The sequence below is a fragment of the Urocampus carinirostris genome, chromosome 19, assembly GCF_059441175.1.
Source record: "Urocampus carinirostris isolate Australia breed hairy pipefish chromosome 19, RoL_Ucar_1.0, whole genome shotgun sequence".
Classification (NCBI taxonomy): Eukaryota; Metazoa; Chordata; class Actinopteri; order Syngnathiformes; family Syngnathidae; genus Urocampus; species Urocampus carinirostris.
The window spans coordinates 7,607,194-7,626,032 of NC_142367.1; the positions used below are offsets into that span (position 1 = coordinate 7,607,194).

General features: G+C 40.4%; 1 protein-coding gene and 1 pseudogene across 4 annotated transcripts in view; one reads left to right on the forward strand and one right to left on the reverse strand.

Moving 5' to 3' along the window:
- ptprea (protein tyrosine phosphatase receptor type Ea) overlaps positions 1–18,839 on the reverse strand; it is a 60,994-nt gene that overhangs the window by 21,330 nt on the left and 20,825 nt on the right. For 2 of the 4 annotated variants that reach the window (XM_088323741.1, XM_088323742.1), the window contains exons 2-6: positions 18,624–18,780; positions 2,308–2,379; positions 1,900–1,996; positions 1,079–1,152; positions 789–922 (exon numbers count right to left, since the gene is read on the reverse strand). In XM_088323741.1, the coding sequence (XP_088179867.1) occupies positions 789–922; positions 1,079–1,152; positions 1,900–1,996; positions 2,308–2,374 (372 nt within the window). In that variant the 5' untranslated portion in view covers positions 2,375–2,379; positions 18,624–18,780. Of the gene's footprint in view, positions 1–788; positions 923–1,078; positions 1,153–1,235; positions 1,356–1,899; positions 1,997–2,307; positions 2,380–18,623; positions 18,781–18,839 lie in introns of those variants that run through there. The other 2 variants (XM_088323743.1, XM_088323744.1) reach the window with 2 other exon arrangements.
- Positions 10,009–10,162, forward strand: LOC148347044 (5.8S ribosomal RNA; annotated as a pseudogene).

Sequence of the window (18,839 nt, forward strand, 5' to 3'; positions counted from 1 at the left end):
AACAGTTCCCAACCCCTTATTTGGGGTAATCATATTCAAGTTGAAAATGTATTATCTACAACTTTGATGGTGTATAGCTTTAAAGTAAATGGTGACGCCTGGCCTTATGAGTAATTTGGCTGGCAGCAAGAGAAAGTTAGCATTTTATCCTTTTTGTTTTTTTTGTTGGCTATTAACTGGACTCACAGGAGCTGTTTACTTCACACTAATAGGTATCCATGAAGAAAGCAGACTCGTTTTAGGGTATCACCACTCAAAGCATTGGCCAATTCTATTTCAGCTGCTCTCTAGTGCCCATCTTAAAATCAAGAATATGAAATTAGAGGTATTGTTTTCTGGTATAAATGACTAAAATGGTTGAGCTTCCTACATCCCTAAAAAAAATCCTGTTAAGTTTTTAATGAACTATTTGGAAAAAAAGTATGGTTCACAACCATCTGTAAACACACCATCAGCCGTTTCTTTTTTAACCAAATCATGATATTTGATTACTCGCCCCACATGTTATGAATTACTGTCAACAATTGTCTGTATAGAATTAGGATTGTCTTTATTGTCATTGATAACCTAGTGATCATTCTTTACGAGACCACACGGCACTCCGGTATGAACCCATATTAAACACTTACACGAGAAAAATAAGAAAAATGTTAGTATATATATGCAAACATATTTCTGAGGTTTACAGGTTGCCTCATTGTAGTTTATCCCACTTTTGCTACATTTAATGTTCGTAAGAACAATTTTTCACAAGGACCTCAAAGAATAAAAAGCTCAAAAAGACTTACGTTGTACTCTTCGCGGAAGAGTTTCCCATCGTCAGCCGAGCGCAGCCGGTACTCGTCCTCCAGGTGCTGCACTGCAAGTGCCGGGTAGTTTTTGGCAGCCGATGAGGACCTGCCCAGGAGCACCACCGTCGCGTCTGTGCAAAGTGTCAAAACAGTCTTTCCAGAGAATTCGGTGCGACTTTCTCATATGGTCAACAGGAAGTCAAGGACGGACACAGTGAAGCAGTGTAAAGGACACACCGCGGCTGCTATTGTAACATTTTCATCTCTTCCATCATAATAAAACGTACCTTGCTCCTCCAAGATGCCATTTGGTATCTTCTTGTCGACTGTAGTGACCGCTGCTTTCCTCTGTTTTTTTAACCTGAAACAAACGCACTTATATATCAAATCAGGTTTTAGGAAAGAAAAAGAAAACATCCTGCCAAAAAAACCAAGCCTGCCCACCATCTAAAACTGGAGAAGGTAGTCTTTCTCATGAGCTAACGTGTATGGAAGCTACGTTACTGACTGACTCACTGGCTCGGCTGTCACAGGGAGGCAACAAGTACCGCTTCCTGACTTGGGCTCCACCTCGGCGACTAGAGGAAGTGTTTGTCACCCATGGCGCTGCCTCGGAATCTGGCCACAAGCCAATCAGTGAGGGCCCACGGTTGTGAAGGAGGGGCAAGACAGTGGTGTTTGTTTATAGGTATTTATATAAAGTCAGCATACTTTTACTCCCAACAAACTAAGCCTCAATTAAGTCTACACGGTTCAGTAATAAGTAAAACAATAGAATAGTTTGGATTCTGTGTGCTGCCTGTTGCTGTGTACGTAGGAAGAAGGAGGAGAACTTAATCCAAAAAACAACGGTGGTAACTGGATTTGCTGTGTTTAGCCTTTCAATAAATTGGTATAAAGCTAAAATAAAATCTAAGCTGCACTTTGGTAAAAAGGAAGATACAACACAAACAAAATTGCATCAATGAAGACGCAGGCACTCAGACTCAGTTCTTCTATCCTCTGCAAAGAACTAATAATCTGTCCAAAGTATGTACCTCAATGTGCCTAGTGCAAAATTCCACATCTTGTATCAAGACTCTGCTTTCGCAAGCTCTTTGGTGTTTACCTGAGGAAGTACCAGGCTAACAGCACGACGATAAGTAGCAGCAAGGACAGGACCAGCACTGTGGGGAGGACATGCTGGCCTGTGGATGGGACGCCCTCTGAGGAAGAACATGTACAAATAATTCAACAAAAGCACCTGAATTGTGTATGTTGAGAATTTCGCTGTAGCCCATCCGCAGTCACCCTCAAAGTGATAAGTAAAATTATTTTTAAGAAACTAAATAAGATGCCAACTTTTTAAGATATTTCTAGCAGTACAACCTCTAACAGAAAAATGGTCACATTGTTAAAATTAGCTGATTGGTAGTCATTCAGGGGTAGCCTGGCACCCAAGAGTCAATAAGCCGCATTCCTAAACAGTGAATTTCTTTACTGGAGTCAAGTGATGACTGAATTATGTGCTGCTTACCTTGCGTATGGTTGCCATTGCTGCTTGAATTGGATGATGTTGTGGTCGCCACCAAAAACAGAAGCATTGTGACTGCCGGGGAAAAACAACAACAAGACGGATATTAAATTTCCCCATATGGGAACACCAAACAGAGAAAAGCCCCATTCAGATTGGAGGAATGTGCTCATCCAGTGAGAACGAGTCACAATGGGGCAATACACTCATATCCTGCTCATTCATTCCATCTGCACTTATCAAAAAAAATACAACTAAAAACCGCACTGTGAGCGACCGCCAGGAGGCGCAGTTGTTCAATGCTTTGAAGCCCAGCATAGCAGGGCTCGTTTTCATTGAGAAACATTTGAATGACACAGTCCAACGTACTTTTTTCCCCGCTCTTTTTCTTTCCCTTTTTTGGTTGTTAAGAACACCTCGTTCCATTTGTATGTGTTCTTGCTTTTAAATGCTGTAACATTATGGGTTCATTTATTTAATATCTGTTATTTTACGAATGTATTTTTACAGACTATTGAGTGAAGCCTCACAATATCACAGTTGTCTTTTAATTATCTCCAGACAATGATAAAAGTCTCCAATTTCTAGATAGCGACAATGTTCGAACAGATGCTTAAGAAGACTTTATAAGTGCTTTTTAAATGAGCAGATTTACTGGTGTGTGGCGAGAGTGGCTATGCTGTGCCAAAACCCCCTGCAGAGTGAAAATGAATTGCTGTAAACGTAATGTAAAGGGTAAAGAGAAAACATGCATAATACATGCACACGAGAAATTAATAATTCATTAACAAAAATATGAGTAGCATGTGCACTAAACGAGGTTATGGCAACATGCTGTCGAGCAACATTGAGTTTACATCCTAGACGCTATTTAAGAGCTTCTTCTGCTGCTGCTGGGAGAAGACTTAAAAGCAACAGACCTTGAGAAGTTTCATTGTGTTTTCAAAGCACTAAAAAGTCACACTGTGTTCCAGCCTCAGTAAGATGGCATCTGCACCTCGAGACTGCAGGTGTGCACTGCAGCTGCACTATGAGAAAAGGACAAGGTGGAGGAGGGCCAAGTGTATAATCAATGAGGTGTTTGTGTTTGCATGCGGTGGGATGCCGCAGTATCCCATGATAAGGCATTTGGGGGGGGGGGGGGGGGGGGGGGGGGGTATCTGAAGACGCTAGAGGAATTTGGAGTCAGCACCAGCTGAGCGAGGGAGCAGAGGGTTCAGGTCAATAACACTTGGCAGGGCTATTAATAAGAAACACATATGAGGCGCCGCCCTCAGTTGAAAGACTGATGACGGCATTCTAATGAGGAAAGAAGAGGAGGTGGGACTGAACCTCCTCCCACTTGTTTGGCTCTTGGTGAAGCTTATAGTCCAGTGCAAGAGTTGGACTTTTAGGCGTGTTCATGCAGTCATATACTTGACTGGAAAGTCCCCAATATGAAATGTAAACATTTTCCTGCCCCTGTACAGACTTAGACTCTTCAACCTTATAGGACAGCCGGGGCATGGCTCAACCGCTGCGATTTGCCCTCGACTTTTGTCCAAAATCCAAACTTTGTTTCAACTGGAGTCGTCCATCCTATGTAACCCTTTAGGGTGACAAGGCTGATATTTCCATCAATTGTAACTGTTCATCCTTTGGTCTCCAAGCTATTGACGTCTCATCCCTGCTTGCTTAAGCATCCTTTGAGGATCTTTTCCTTCCATTCCCGAATGTCCCTGACATTCTATTCATAAAGCGGAGCATTATTCAGCTTAGTCTTATTTTTCTGTATATACAGCGCAAGTCTCCAACAAGACTTTTCCTTTTTTTTTTAAGCAAGAGTCATCGTTTAGTTTGGGTCAGACAGTGGGCAAATGGCTACTGTGGCGTTTGTGCATTGTACTCACTCCATTTAGCACTCAGCGGCGAGTCACCGGCCATAACAAAAATGGGTCATGGGAGATTTCAGCTCGGGGAGTTTTTTTTTTTTTTTTTTTCAGGCGCCTTTCCTTTGTAATAGGAGGCATTTGCAAAAAGACTCTTCGGGCAAGGTTATTAGCCTGGCCAGACAGTTTGTGAAATGCAGGGCTATCTGATGGTGAATATGCATTTGGGAGAGCTCACACGAGTCAGGATTTATTACAACAAACAAGCACTAAAATCTTTTGACAGCTTAGTTAGTTTAGCTGTCAGCTGATGAAGTGATCAGAAAATTTGTGGACACACCATACGACTATTTGAATAATCAAATAAGAATTCAATTAAATTAATCAAAATGATTTTCATAGGTTAATTGAGTAATCAGATAAAATAAGAAAAATAGTATAAAAAAAGAACATTTGTTACATAGAAAACATGCGTTCCTGACCATCTAATTACTGGTCTGGGCCGTATCGTGTCGAAAAATTTGAAAAAAGAAATGTTGATGATAATTTTTCAAAGTAAAAGCATATTGCTGCAGTAATATTTTGACTACATTTCTCCAAAATTATGTTTTTGAAAGGGATATACAAGGAAAAGCATCAAATATAGCCATTTGTGACCAATATATTTTGCAGGGTTGAACCGTGAGGGTCTGCAAAGCCTTCTTTGCTGGCCTGAAAAGCATTTGAATAATGTGGTAATTATATTTTGTTTATCAATACTTGTAATTATTGATTGATGCGTTTTTTTGTTGTGCTGTCCCTAAATAAAGCCATCAATCCATCCATCATCTGGACCGCTTATCTTCAGTAGGGTCACAGGGGTGCTGGAGCCCATCCCAGCCATCTTCGGGCAGTGGGCAGGGGACACAAATTTCAGGATTACTTGTTACTAGGCTAAGAAATCTGCCAAGACCCCTATAAATTTTATGTGCAGGCGACATGCAGCATAGCATAGCTGTGATATAGTTGTTGCTTTAGCCAATCAAATTTCAAATTCGCTCTGATGGCCCTGCATGAAGCCCTGGAGAAATATTATTGCTTTCACAAAGCTAGGGGGGCGGTAATTCACCAAATCGATCGCATCAAAGGCACGCCATTAACCCACTGCACAAGCCAATACAGTAAATTGTGTGGATTAGGTTTTATTTTATTTTTTTCATTAACACGCAATGGCTGAAGGAGGGAAAAATGGATTTGGTTGCATAAATACTGTCAAAACCATTTTCAATACGAACCTTTCGAAAAAAGCTGGACATGGTTAGACAATTGCAACAGGGAAAATGTTTTGTCTGCCGCTTTCAGCCCACAAACTATGACTGGTATATCAAACATAGGGAACTATGCGATGTTTGTTTCCCTCTTTGCTGAGAGACACAGATTTACGTAACGACCTGTCCACTAATGAAGTTTTAGTGGGGCGTCGGGCAAAATACAAAACAACATAATCACGGCTATTGCTGAAGTCATGGGGGAAGAGATCGGAAGGGAAGTTATTAATAAAACACATCTATTATTAAGGGCTGTTCGTTTCTGTTATGGTGGATAAGACGACAGGCGCGAATAACAGTGGGCAGCTCGCACCAGCATTGCGTTGCATTGCGTTACGTCACAAACAAAAGTGTCAGTGGTGTGTTTCATCTGATTTGAAAATGTTACAAGTGAGAAGCGAGCAGACATTGCAGTTCTTATCCAATTTCTGGTTGAAAATGAATGTCCAGGTAAAGATGTAGTACAGTGTTACGACAGTGAAGCCTTATGTCTGCTAGATTAAATGGAGTGCAGGATAAAGTTGGGGAAAGCGCACCGATGGCTTTCTCAAGTTTTCTTGTTTTTTTGCTTCACACATGTAATGGCATGCTAAAGTCTATAATTTTAAAGTAAACAACACAGAATCCCTAAAAAAAAGAAAAATAAAAAAAATAAAAAAATACATTTTTTTGAGCCCCTTTGTTCACGAACGACACATAACTAATTCAGACCGGAGTGAAGGCCCAAGGGTAAAATTCACGGTACCCAAAATAGAAAATGGTTGTAGGAGTTTGTGTCACAGTTGAGATGCATCACTTGACATTTTACTACTGCTACTTGATTTAGGGTAGTGTTATTGATGCATGTAACATTTGGGGGAGGGTTCAGAAAGTGCACATTCATGAATTTTAAGGCAATACTGCTGTAAGTCGTAATTGACAATACAATTCGCTTGATCACAATCTCATCGCGCTGAACCAGTTAACATGATGTGCCATCATAATAGAAATTTAATCGAAATCAAGAGCCTTTTGTCCTCAGTCTTAGCAGTGCCAGAAACTAAATTTCTGCTTTTTTTGTCCTGAGTCACCATCAATTATAAAATACATATATTGTACGTCGGCTAAAAGCTTGGAGACTCAACAGTGGTCCTTTTGGTGTTTACAAACCAGATCCTTGTCTTTCAGAGGGTGACAGTGGCATACGAGCAACTGAACAAAGTTTCCACTGTAGTACAGAGTCCCCCTGTCTCCTCACATGCATGGGCCCGGGGAATTCGAACAGTGGGCAGCGGGCGCCACAGGGAATGTGAGGAGCTTGCAGTAAAGGTACATTATGTGCTCTGAAAGGCCTCCAGCTACTAGACTGTTTACCCGCTAGGGCGCGATTATGTCTGCGGCCTAAGGTAATCCCGTACGTCTCATTTTCCTTCGGAATTGGATGTGAACGCTGACAAACGACGCTACGGCGACAAGCCTCTAAAAGGTTCATGAGTCAAGCACTGAGATACTGCTTGACATTAAACAGGAGCCGTAAATGTGGTTTAGCATGTAAATTATACACCAGAGTGATTGTGTAATGCGCTGCTAGTAATTAGTGTCTTGTAAGCGCACAATGTTGGTTGTTGATCAGGACAAAAGTCTGCCACAAATAACCAGTCATTGATGACCATTTGAAAGAGGTTTTAATTGCCTATCAATGTCGCGAGATGTAGAGAATCCAAACGAAGATCAAGAACTTACTTGGAATTTGTTTGTTGGCCCTAACATATCACAATCTCACACCAAACCGAAGCACAAAATATTTTAATAATTTTTCAGCAAACAGCAAGGAATCAGCTCATATTTTAAAAAGGCAAGTAAGTGGATGGAAATATCCAGGGATATAATATTATCAGTACTTTGTTAAAACTATTTACATCAAATAGTGGTTGAAATAAAACAAAAGCAATAAAATGTGTTTGATATCTGTTTTGCTTCAAATAAATCTACTGTGTTGCTTATGTTGATGCATACACCACAACCTTGGCCACACGGGGGCAGAATTCTGCTAAAATTTAAGTGGCTCCTGCACATCACTTATTCAACACTTTTTTACCCATATGCTCTCCTCCAACTCTGTAGAAAAAGTTCATTTTTTCTGGACATTTTTGAGAAATATTCTTTAGGTAAAGTGACTGTAACCCACCTAGTAAAGGCCCGCGGGCTGAATCTGGCCCATGAGATCATCCTGCTTCACTATTGTATAAAACACAAATAATTGTTTTGTTTTTTTAAATGTAAAAAGTAAAACGTTGGTTAACAGATTTTTACACTTTATTGCACTTCAATCAGATTTATTTTCAAAAATATTTCAGTTGAGTGAATGATGGAAAGTTGCTATTTTTTTTCTATAAAGTAAATTTTGTCCGCTTTTGCTTAAACACTGACTAAAGGCTACGGATGGTGCCAGAACAACACGTGTATCTTTTTTTCATGTTGAAAATCGAAGATTACGGACTGAGCCATATGAAAATATTGCTTGCTTTATCGGATTGCATTGGAATATATTTGTTAGGTTTTCAGCAGAATCTACTAGGCTCACTTGCCATTTTTTTTAATTTTGCCTTCTGTCCAATTGGACTTCGACACCCCTCATGTTTAGGATAGCTCACGAATGTCAAACCCAGTTTTAGTCAGGGAAGTGCTCCAGATTCAGTGTCTATGTGGGCCGGATCCGCAAAAAAATGTCAATGCCAAATATTTAGCTTTGTCTTCAGTGGTATGGTTTATCATTCAGTCTACATTTGTAGGCTACCCTACAAATTATAATCACGGACGAAAATTGATCTTTTCTAAGGACAAGACATTCATTTACAAACAACGGAAAAAAACATTTTCATGTATGGCATATAACACATTGTTTATTTTAACAGTTGAATAAATGGAGCTTCACATCCAAACCAACTTACCACAGTAAACAAACTCAAGTGGGAGGTATGAATGAAAATATCCTACCTTTAATTGTCATACTGCTTTAAAATATATATTTTTAAATGAATAACAAATAAAGGTTTTAGCAGTGAACGGGCAATAACATCAGCTACAACCACCAGGCCGGGTCTACTGAAGCGGAGAAACTACTGCACACTATTTTGATAATGATCTGTGCAAATAAATGTAATACCAACAGACATTTTCCCCTATTCTCTTATTGCATTCCTGCAGTCTGTATGCTGCTGCTGGTTAATAAAACTTGACATCTTTTTGGTTTTACAAGTGGCTCAATATCAGAGGTCAAATCCTGGGTAGCAGCACATTTAACAATGTCATTCAAGTATTTGTTAGTTAACCCTGAGCGCCGCATTGTTTTATTATTGTCAATCAGAGAGAAACCTGTTCACAAAGATAAGTGGACGTCGGCTCTTCTACACCTTTACTGCCCTCTAGTGGCAAAAAGGGGAATATGATTTGTATTCATTATGAAAAACATCATAACTTTAGATAAAAATGAGCTATGTTTAAGCTTGGAGGCCTTAGGGGTAGGGCGCCCGCCCAGAGACTGGTAGGTTGCTGGTTCAAGCCTCGGCCGGGTCATACCCAAGACTTACAACATTGATACTCATTGCCTCCCTGCTTAGCGCTCGGCATTAGGGGTTGGAATTGGGGGGTTTAGTCACCTAATGACTCCCAACACATCAGTTGGGTTGAGCGAGGGGGCGTAAATAAGTGTTTTTATCTGAATAATTCTGCCAACAGAGAGTTTATATCTTGTATATCTCTCACAGTTGCCAGCCAGTCGCAGAGCACACAGGGACAGACAACTCACTCGCTCATTCACACTTAGGGACAATTTTGGCCGACCAATTAACCTGACATGCATGTTTTGGAATGTGGGAGGAAACCGGAGTGCCTGGGGAGAACATGCAAACCCCGCACAGGAATGTTGGTAGCTGGATTTGAACCCATGACGTCCGAATTGTGCCACACACGCGCTAACCGCTGCCGCGCCGTGCTACCCCGCTCTGATATATATAAATATATATATATATATTATATATATATATATTATATACACCGTAAATTCCGGACTATAAGCTGCTACTTTTTTCCCAAATGTTCAGCTCTGCGGCTTATTCAGTGAAGCGGCCAATTTATGGAATTTTTCTAACGGCCACCAGCGGCGCTAGAGTCGGCGGAGGTCACTCCCGGGCCGCGCGACGGAGCAAGTTCGGCCGACGCGGCGTCACACGGCGCGACGCGAGAAAAGGCGGCGGGCGTGATCGGGCTACCCCCGCAACTGGGGGGAGCCCGCTCGTCCGACGAACCCAGTAGCACGGCGCGACGGCAGGCGGCCGTCCGCGCACGGCGGGCGAAAGGCAGCGGACGTGCACGGGACCCCCGTAACTGTGTCGGTGTCGTGCGTATCGCGCCCGAAAGTACCCGCGCTGCGGGTTAGGGGCTCGCTCGCGGGAGCAACCGAACGGCACCCGCGGTGCGCCGCAAGTAAAAACCCTGTCGTGAATTTGTCTCCGATCGTCCCGGGCGGACGTAAAATCGCCCAGCTGTACGACTCTTAGTGGTGGATCACTCGGCTCGTGCGTCGTTGAAGAACGCAGCAAGCTGCGAGAACTAATGTGATTTGCAGCTGCGATTGGCTGGCAACTAGTTCAGGGCATCCCCTGCCCACAAGGATAAGCGGTGCAGATAATGAGATGAGATTTTTTTTTTTTTTTTTTTTTGAAGGTGCGCCGCTATTTCGCAGATTTTCACTTTTTGCGGGTGCTTTTGGTCCCCATTAACCGGGTCTAAAAAATAATAATTAAAAATAATAATAATAATAATATATATTTTTTTTTAAGGTGCGCCGCTACTTGGCGGATTTTCACTTATCGCGGGTGGTTTTGGTCCCCATTAACCGCGATAACCGAGGTCTTACTGTAATATACTTCTGCTCTGATTATGGTTGTAATTGCTTACGTATGCTGCGCCACCGCTTGTACACACAAGACATGGACCAATATGTAGCACAAGGTCACAGAAATACCCTTTCTGTGGGTAATCTAGCATATCAATTTTTTCCCAATCCACCAGTTGAGAAGCAGCACACTAGTAGCCGATAGGAAGGAGCAGTATCCCATTCTGCACTGCTGCTCGCCAATGTGGGTCGCCAGCTCTCCTTCGCTCCCTCGCACGCTGTCCATTAATCAATTTTGCCTCCTTCCCAGGGGCTGCGACTCCGTGCCGGCTAATGACCTTGGAGACCTGCTGCGGCATCAACCGCTTCCTATCCATTCTTCAGCTTCATCTTCATCTTCATCTTCATCTTGGAATGGGTGAGGGAAATATGTGGGGACATGCTCATGTTGGCCAACCTTTGCTTGACAACCTGCCATGTGCTTTTTTTAAAAAAAAATGCCACTGGCAGGTAAATACAGATTTTTTTTTTGTAGAAAATTGAAATTGATTTAGTCTGTGTGCTAAATCACATATTGTATTTGGTTTAAAAAGGACATCAGTGATTTTTTTCATCATTCAGATTTACACCTCTTCACATTACATGCACCAAATCTGCTGCCAGGCAGTCATGAAAAAAAGCGCACGCCAGTACTCATTCCGTTTGTGCTTTAACATCATGTGTGGATGCCAACACGTTTGTGTGTGTTAGGGTTTCAAATGGATTTTACAAAGAGAATCTCACGATCCATATAAAAATACATTTTTCACCTCTTTGGAATAGGGTTCCAGCAGTGCTTCTTAATTATTTTCTGTTTAATATTAGCTCCTCCCCTATGGTGGGTGGGTTTTATTTTTGCACTGACATTCCTCAACCTCAGCCAATTGCTCCCCTTATTAAGCAATAATAAACACAACGTAGCACTTATTTACACACAGCTGGAAAGAGTATGTAGACTAAAAGCAAAGATAATTTGTGTAAACAAGTTTATTTACCAAATAAACAAAAACAATTATTTCAGCATCTTCCTGGGTTCTTTCCCCAATTGCAGCAAATTTCGTGTCGCTTACTACAATAGCAGTGCCACGATACGCACAAAGAAATAAATGCATTAAAGAGCATATTTGCTAGTGTATCGCAACAAAATTAGCTATCTACAATAACGTTGTCGTCTGTGAAGATTGTATACATTTGACTATAAGGGATTTTATACGATTGAATACAGGTTACATTTATTGAGTGCAATGAAGATTTTCACTGAGTGGGATTCAGGTCACGCTGTTCCAAATAAGGAACGTTTTGGCTGGGAGATTTTGATAACAGGACTCTCACGGGGGACGGCAGGCGATGTTTGGAGAACAAGGCCCTGATGACGTAGAATTGCTCAGTGTTGTTTTGGGTAATTGCAGACATCGCAACGCTCTTCCCTGAGATGGTGGACCCCACGTGGTAGCTTTCCTGGCACGCAGATGGGAGGAGCCGGCTCACCAGCTTGCGGAAAAAACGTGGGCCGAGAGAGGGAAGCAGGAGATCGAGAGAGGAGGCTTGACAGAGACTCGAGCGACACTAATTCGGCCATATTCGATGGAGTTCACTTAGTTAAATTGTTTAAGAAATTAAATCTGCCCCCGTGTGGAAATGCCAGTCTCTTGTTCATTTTTCCATCAAGAAACGAGGGCGCATTGTTAGGTGAATGTAGGTTGTGTTTGGTTAATGGAGTCAGATAACTAATTCGAACAATTTGGTAAACTATACATTTTAATATTTATATCCTAACATCTGCTACAAGTGATTGAGATAACCTGGATTAGAGGGGGACTTTCCTTTTTCCTTTTATTTCTTTTGTTTTTATCTTTGTCTCTCAGCCAGTCTTTTCATCCCTCTTTGATATTTTTCCAGGGTATCACCTGAGAATCCGCTACACATTGTGTCTACACCTGTTGTGTGCTAAGCAAGCATGACCAGTGCAAATGAAAACAAAGCTCGATGCACACACTTTCGTAATGAGAGTGGCAACCCCCCTAGCATAGTGAAGGTGGAACTGCACTTTGTTATATGTTAAAAAAAAACAGGTCACATGCACCTCTCTTGAGGGAGCTCAGCGCCCACCATTATTCGAGAATCACTGGGTTACAGTTTTTCATGTAAATTCAAACGACAAATTGACAAGCTAACCACTAGTTAGAAAGAGGCACACAAATTATCGCTATCTATTTTTTGTGAAATGATGCTAATGGAATTGCCTTGGTCCCACATGCTGTCAACAACGACAAATTGAATTGTCTTCCCACTTCTGGTCAAACTATTTTCAGTGTCACGTATTGGGAGGGCTTAAAATGGACAGAAAAGTGCCTTGACACACATTATTATCCGTAAGTGTGTAGAAATTGACTGTAGCTGTAAATAGATTAGAAAAAGACAACAACCCAAATGAGGGAAGTGGTTGGAAATTCAGCACCAGTGTTGTCTTGGCAACAAGGCAGATGTCAAATTTCAGACCCTGGTTAAGCACTCCATTTTATTTTTCAACCATTAAAATAAATAGAGAATCGTCCTGATCCATATTTAAAATTCCCTTTATATTTTTGACATTACATACAGTACATTCATAAGAAATGTATAAGTAAGTAGACACTGTGACAGGGTTTGTGAACCTTTTAGACTCAAAGGGCCATGAAAGCAAAATATTGACATTTTTCTTTAAAGAGTCATGCCATAAATTAAGACAAAATTTAACAAAACCACTCTTCATACTAGGGATCGATACTAGGGCCGATACTGGTACCGATTATTAGTATTGAGAGGAGGCTGATGACTGATATTTGATACTGATGTATTTAGGAGAGTGCGTTGTGTGCAGAGATCCGACCACCTATACTGCTCATCCATTAAAATTGCTCTGGGTGCTTGGCTTGTGAATTACGGCATTTAGTTTGTTTTGGGGATTTTCATAGAAATGAGTCTCAACAGTGAACATACAATGTTTGATGGGCTTCCATATAAAATATTCCTTAAAGACCTACAACCAAAGGGGGGTCTCTGTTGGTCAATATTTGCCCTATATATTTTGGAACGAACAAATAACTTCCTAAGTTGCTTCAGCTTTATATACACGGAAATTAGAAAATCAACTACTAAAATCTATATTCTATTCTATCTCTGAGCCAGATGTAATCATGGGAAGAGTGATATCTGGCTTGCAAGACATACATTTCCGACCCCAGCACTACAGGCTACTTTGATTAACACATTCTTTGGAGAATACAACAAATATATGCCAGCATAATTCCTCTACTTAAATCCCTTAGAAAAACTGCATAAATTAAGAATTCAGGGTCCCTTGAGTACACTTAACATGTTCTTTATATGATTGTCATAGCATTGTAACTGCTCAACACGGCCAACGATGAAAATGAGTTGGGCAGCCCTGAACTCTGCGCTGTCAGTCTTGCGTTATGCTCGCAAACGTCAAACCATCTCCGAATAGGCGCCTTAACTTCCTGGCTTGCATTAATTATTCATGCAGTGCATTTGACAAGAAACTCTAAATGTGCTCAAGGTCGTCACACTAAATGGCTACTTTGTGCTTTTGCCAAAAAGACAGATTAAGGCCATCATGGTGATTTTTTTTCTCTCACAAATACCACATTTGAATTACATGTGTAGCACAGAGGTGAGAGAGGTGATGCTTAATTGGAAGGAATTTTTTTTCTATTCAAATTGTGATCACTGTGAAATACAGAATGGTGGCAAAAATAAATACAATGACAATTTAAATAGGAGACATTTCTGGTGACTTTTTCTGCATAAGAGTATCTGTGTTGCTATGAGTTATTGCTGTAGCCGTTTGCTGACGACCCCACCCCAAATCCTTATTTTGTTCAATTTAGAGGAGCTTACATCGTCATACTAGAAAATATACGCTTTAAAAATGTAAGGTATACTAAAACTGAAAAAAGCAAGGGATCCGTGCACTTTGCTGTATTTTTTAAAAAACCAATGGGGAAAAAATATATCCCTTTTTAATACAAAATTTAAATACAATATGATTGCATATACTGAATACCAGTTTCATTATCAATTCGTATGCCAAAATAACAGTGCGCCTTCATTCCCTGCGTGAAGGCAAGAGTGGGACAGCAAGTGAGAGGAAGGAGGGAGGGCAGCGGTGGAGAAACGAGGGATAAGCGCCGCCGCCACCTAACAAAAGGCTCCTTGATTCTTGAAGAAGAGGAGGCGACGTGAAGACCAAAGCGTGGGACAAAGTGAAGGGCCTACGCAGTGAGAATGAAAGCTCTGTTTGACCAAACACTTTTTTTAGGAGAAAGAAAAAAAGGCACAACTGATAGACTGGGATGTTCACGTGACTCGAGTGCAAACAATCGCTGTTGCCATGGCAAAGTAAAACGTATCAACCTTCATCTCCAAGATGAAGCGAAGCTCGCTGCCTGCGTTCTTATCTCACTCACTGAACAAATATTGGTGGGATTTTAAATTCAAAGCCTAATAAAAGACATATTGAATTTTAAAACAGGATCACAAGAGAAGTTCTTCAGGAGGACACAAAACTAATTCTAGTAAAAAGTGTAGGAAACATAGGACAGTTGTGTAACACTGTCCCACGGAATAAATTGGCACTTTTCTTGCCCATGTGTGAAGCTTGAGATGAGAAATTCATCCACAGGTACTTCTACTCAAGTGATAAATCAAATGCTAATTCCCAACCATTTACCTCTACAAACCAAATAAAAACATCGGATTATTTTATCTAAACGTCTCAAACCAGTTTTTGTATCAGTAGCGAGTTCGAAATCAGGGCTGAAGAAGCAAACCCCTGTATGACAGAGTTGTGAGATTGTGGAAATGAGATCAGAAGAGCTTTTAGCAGAAGTTAGATAATAGCGAACGTGTTGTGGCTCATTCTTGACGGAATTCAAAAACAATAGGCAATGCAAAAGTACCACATATGGTTTCTCTATTAATTTTTTATCAATGTACCTCCATTGAAATATTTTACTGAACAGCCAAGTAACCATGTGACGTTTTTTTTTTCTTTCTAAAACTATGGGGGTTTGGTTAACATTTTCCCAGTTCACTAATTGTTTTACTACCTTGGTATTTCTCTTCACTTTCAAAATTCTTATAGGTGGGGTGTTTCATTTGAAAACTTCAGCCTGCAATCAATCACATGTTTTGCATTTTTCTTAGACACGCTCATTTAAACTCCTCCTTTTTTCAACGTTTCAGAGGTTTGTTACGCCCTGAACAGGCCTGATGTAAGTAAAATTAAAGCAGAAGGGCGCAATGGAAAATAAAGCATAAGGGCTCTTTGAACTCAGTTGGACTTCCTTAAAGGACAAAATATTTAATCTTAAACTTTTTAAGGACACCTCAAACTACACACCCCGCCTTACACTCTGAGAATAAAAGAATTATATATATATATATATATATATATATATATATATATATATATATATATATAATTTTTTTTGCGTAAAAAAAAAAAAATCAAATTTAACTTTATCAATTTTATTTTCTTTCTTTTTTTTAACATGTTTAACATGTAGGTAAAGTGAGATTTTATTTTAGTGGAAAAAAAAGAAAAAACATTTTTAATTGGTAGTGTTTTGTGATAACAATATACTAAATAAGAAAACAAATTCTGAAAATTAGCAAAATTGTTTGTCAATGAGACAATATATTGACATTCTTAGTTTGTATTTTGAATTGTGAGTAGAAGGGAAGCAAGTTTTCTTTATACTTTATATCATAACAAGTACCATTTGATGTGCCTAAAAGTACCCGGAGGGGTACAGCAACCCCTATTTGTGAGCCAGTGACACTGAATAGTGAAGATTTGATATGCGGAAATTTATATGTAGAAGATGTTTGACAACTCATTGGAGTCAATGGGAAAAGGCATGAAAAACTTCCACACAAATATCAAAACCAAAGACTTATTTCTCCAGTTTGAAATGTGAAGACAAACATTTTTGTGTCAAAGTAACAGCATCTCTTTAAAAAAAACGTGATGTTCTGACACAAAAAGAGAAGAAAGGTATTCTGCAGTAAAATTATAACTAAAATACAAAGTGGCTAAACTGTTTTCGGGAAAGAAGGTCCCGGCCCCCAGGAGTGCCATCCCTACAAATAAAAATCTTCCTTCCAGTGGGGGCTGCTGGATTAAAGATCAGTTGTGTTACAAAGATTATGCATGTGTCTGCAGAGCAAGCACATGCCCTTCTCCATCTGCTATGCGACACACCGTTTCCTGTCCTTTGCAGCCAACCAACAAGTCAGGCCTTCCTGTAGCGCTATGTTGTGTTACAAGGGAAACAGTAGTGAGATAGCCTCACATAGAAGGAATGAAAGGAAAATCCCTGGATAGAATAGAAACACTGTAAAATGGCATTCATATCGGATCCATTGTTATTCCTGAGACGTGACACCAGGTTATCACATTTTACAAGATTGCCATTTCCACAAAAATATGTCCCAAACAAAGAAGAAGCAAATCTCTTTCTGGATGACCTTACCATATTTATCGGACTATACGTCGCTCTGGAATATAAGTGGCACCAGCCAAAAAATGCACAATTAAGACGAAAAAAAACATTTGTGTGTCGCACCTGGAGTACAAGCTTTATTTCAGGCATTTTTGGGGTAAATTTATTTGACAAAATCCAACACCAAAAACATAAATGTTATTTTAAATGGCAATAAAAAACGAAAAATAAAATAGAGAACAACAGGCTGAAGTGTACGGTATACTAACGTTACATGATTGCCATGCCTGGTAATGCCAGTAACAAAATAACATATCAAGGCTTATTCAGATAACTCTAGCATAGAGAACATGCTTACTAAACTAAGTTTCACTCCAAATCACTAAATACAATAAAATTTGAATCCTCTGTGTGACTTTTACCGGGAAACAGTTCCCCCAACTCGAAAGGTAGACAATAAGACGCTTCCTTCTTCCGGTTCTACAACGCTTACGTCATAATCATCGTCCACTTTTCGTTATCTCCAAACTTTCTTTCTGCTGCTTGATTACGGTTTTCAGCTGCATATTGCACCATGTGCTGCTTATAATCTGCAGAATATGATTTTCATTTTGTTGCCATTTTTGTTTAACTTTTTCAGTTGTTTCTATGAATTAACGGTGTTGTGGCGAAAAATGTCCTTCCCACACCAGGGCAAGGTTGAAATTATCAACACAGGCCTAAAGCGCCTTATAGTGGTATAATGTGGAAAATAACATGTGAATTGATATACCGGTAATAAAAATGTAAAACTCTATGATATAATAATGTGTTAATAATTTCACATAGAAGTCGCACCCCTGGCAAAACTATGAAAAATATGTAACTTATACTCCCAAAAAATATGGTAATTGTTTTAACAAACTCCTCTTCAGTTTTTTCCTACCTGTTGTCAAGAAAAAACATTTAATGAAGTAATACGATATTGACACATACCTATTTACATTAATAGTTCTCATCTCATCTCATTAGCCGTACCGCTTATCCTCATTAGGGTCGCAGCGGGGCTGGAGCCCATCCCAGCCATCTCCGGGCAGTGGGCAGGGGACACCCCGAACTGGTTGCCAGCCAATCGCAGGGCACACAGGGACAGACAACTCATTCGCTCAATCACACCTAGGGACAATTCGGACCGGCCAGTTCACCTGAAATGCATGTCTTTGGAATGTGGGAGGAAACCGGAGTGCCCGGAGGAAACCCACGCAAGCACGGGGAGAACATACAAACTGCGCACAGGAAGTCTGGAGCTGGATTTGAACCCACGACAGGTTCCCATGACATGAACTGTGCCGCACAAGCGCTAACCACTGCGCCGCCGTGCTGCCCACATTAATAGTTACCAGCTTCAATTCTCGAGAGTATATAATCAAGACTCCGGATGTTTTCCTTCTTCAATACATCAGATTAGTTTGATCGGCCTATCAGAAAGCTCTGCACAACCCTGATCTGAATGGGCTAAATATAATCAGGTTCAGTGGAGGAATAAAACATCCTAAACATGGACAGATGCCACCTAGGACTGTTTGGGAGTTGGCTGAGGCAGAACACCTAAAGTTAGTTTATATGAGCAAAATTTGAGTTGTAAAATAAGCAAATCGTTTAAAAGAATATTTTTCAAATCATCACAACGACTAAATGTATATATGAATTTTTGTAAAGAAAGCTGATAATTCATCCTCACCCAAGACGATCCCTGTCAAAGTGAGCCAAATCTGACTTCCATGGCAGCTGGGTCACATGGCGTAGGGCGACTTCCCGTGGTCACATGATCCTCGAACGATGTTGGACTCAGGAAGATGGTGATGTTGCTCAACAAGCCCTATAAGTATGGGCACTACCTTGAATTGACAGGATGGGAAAAAAAACACTTTAGTTCATTCGAATTTCAAAGAACCTC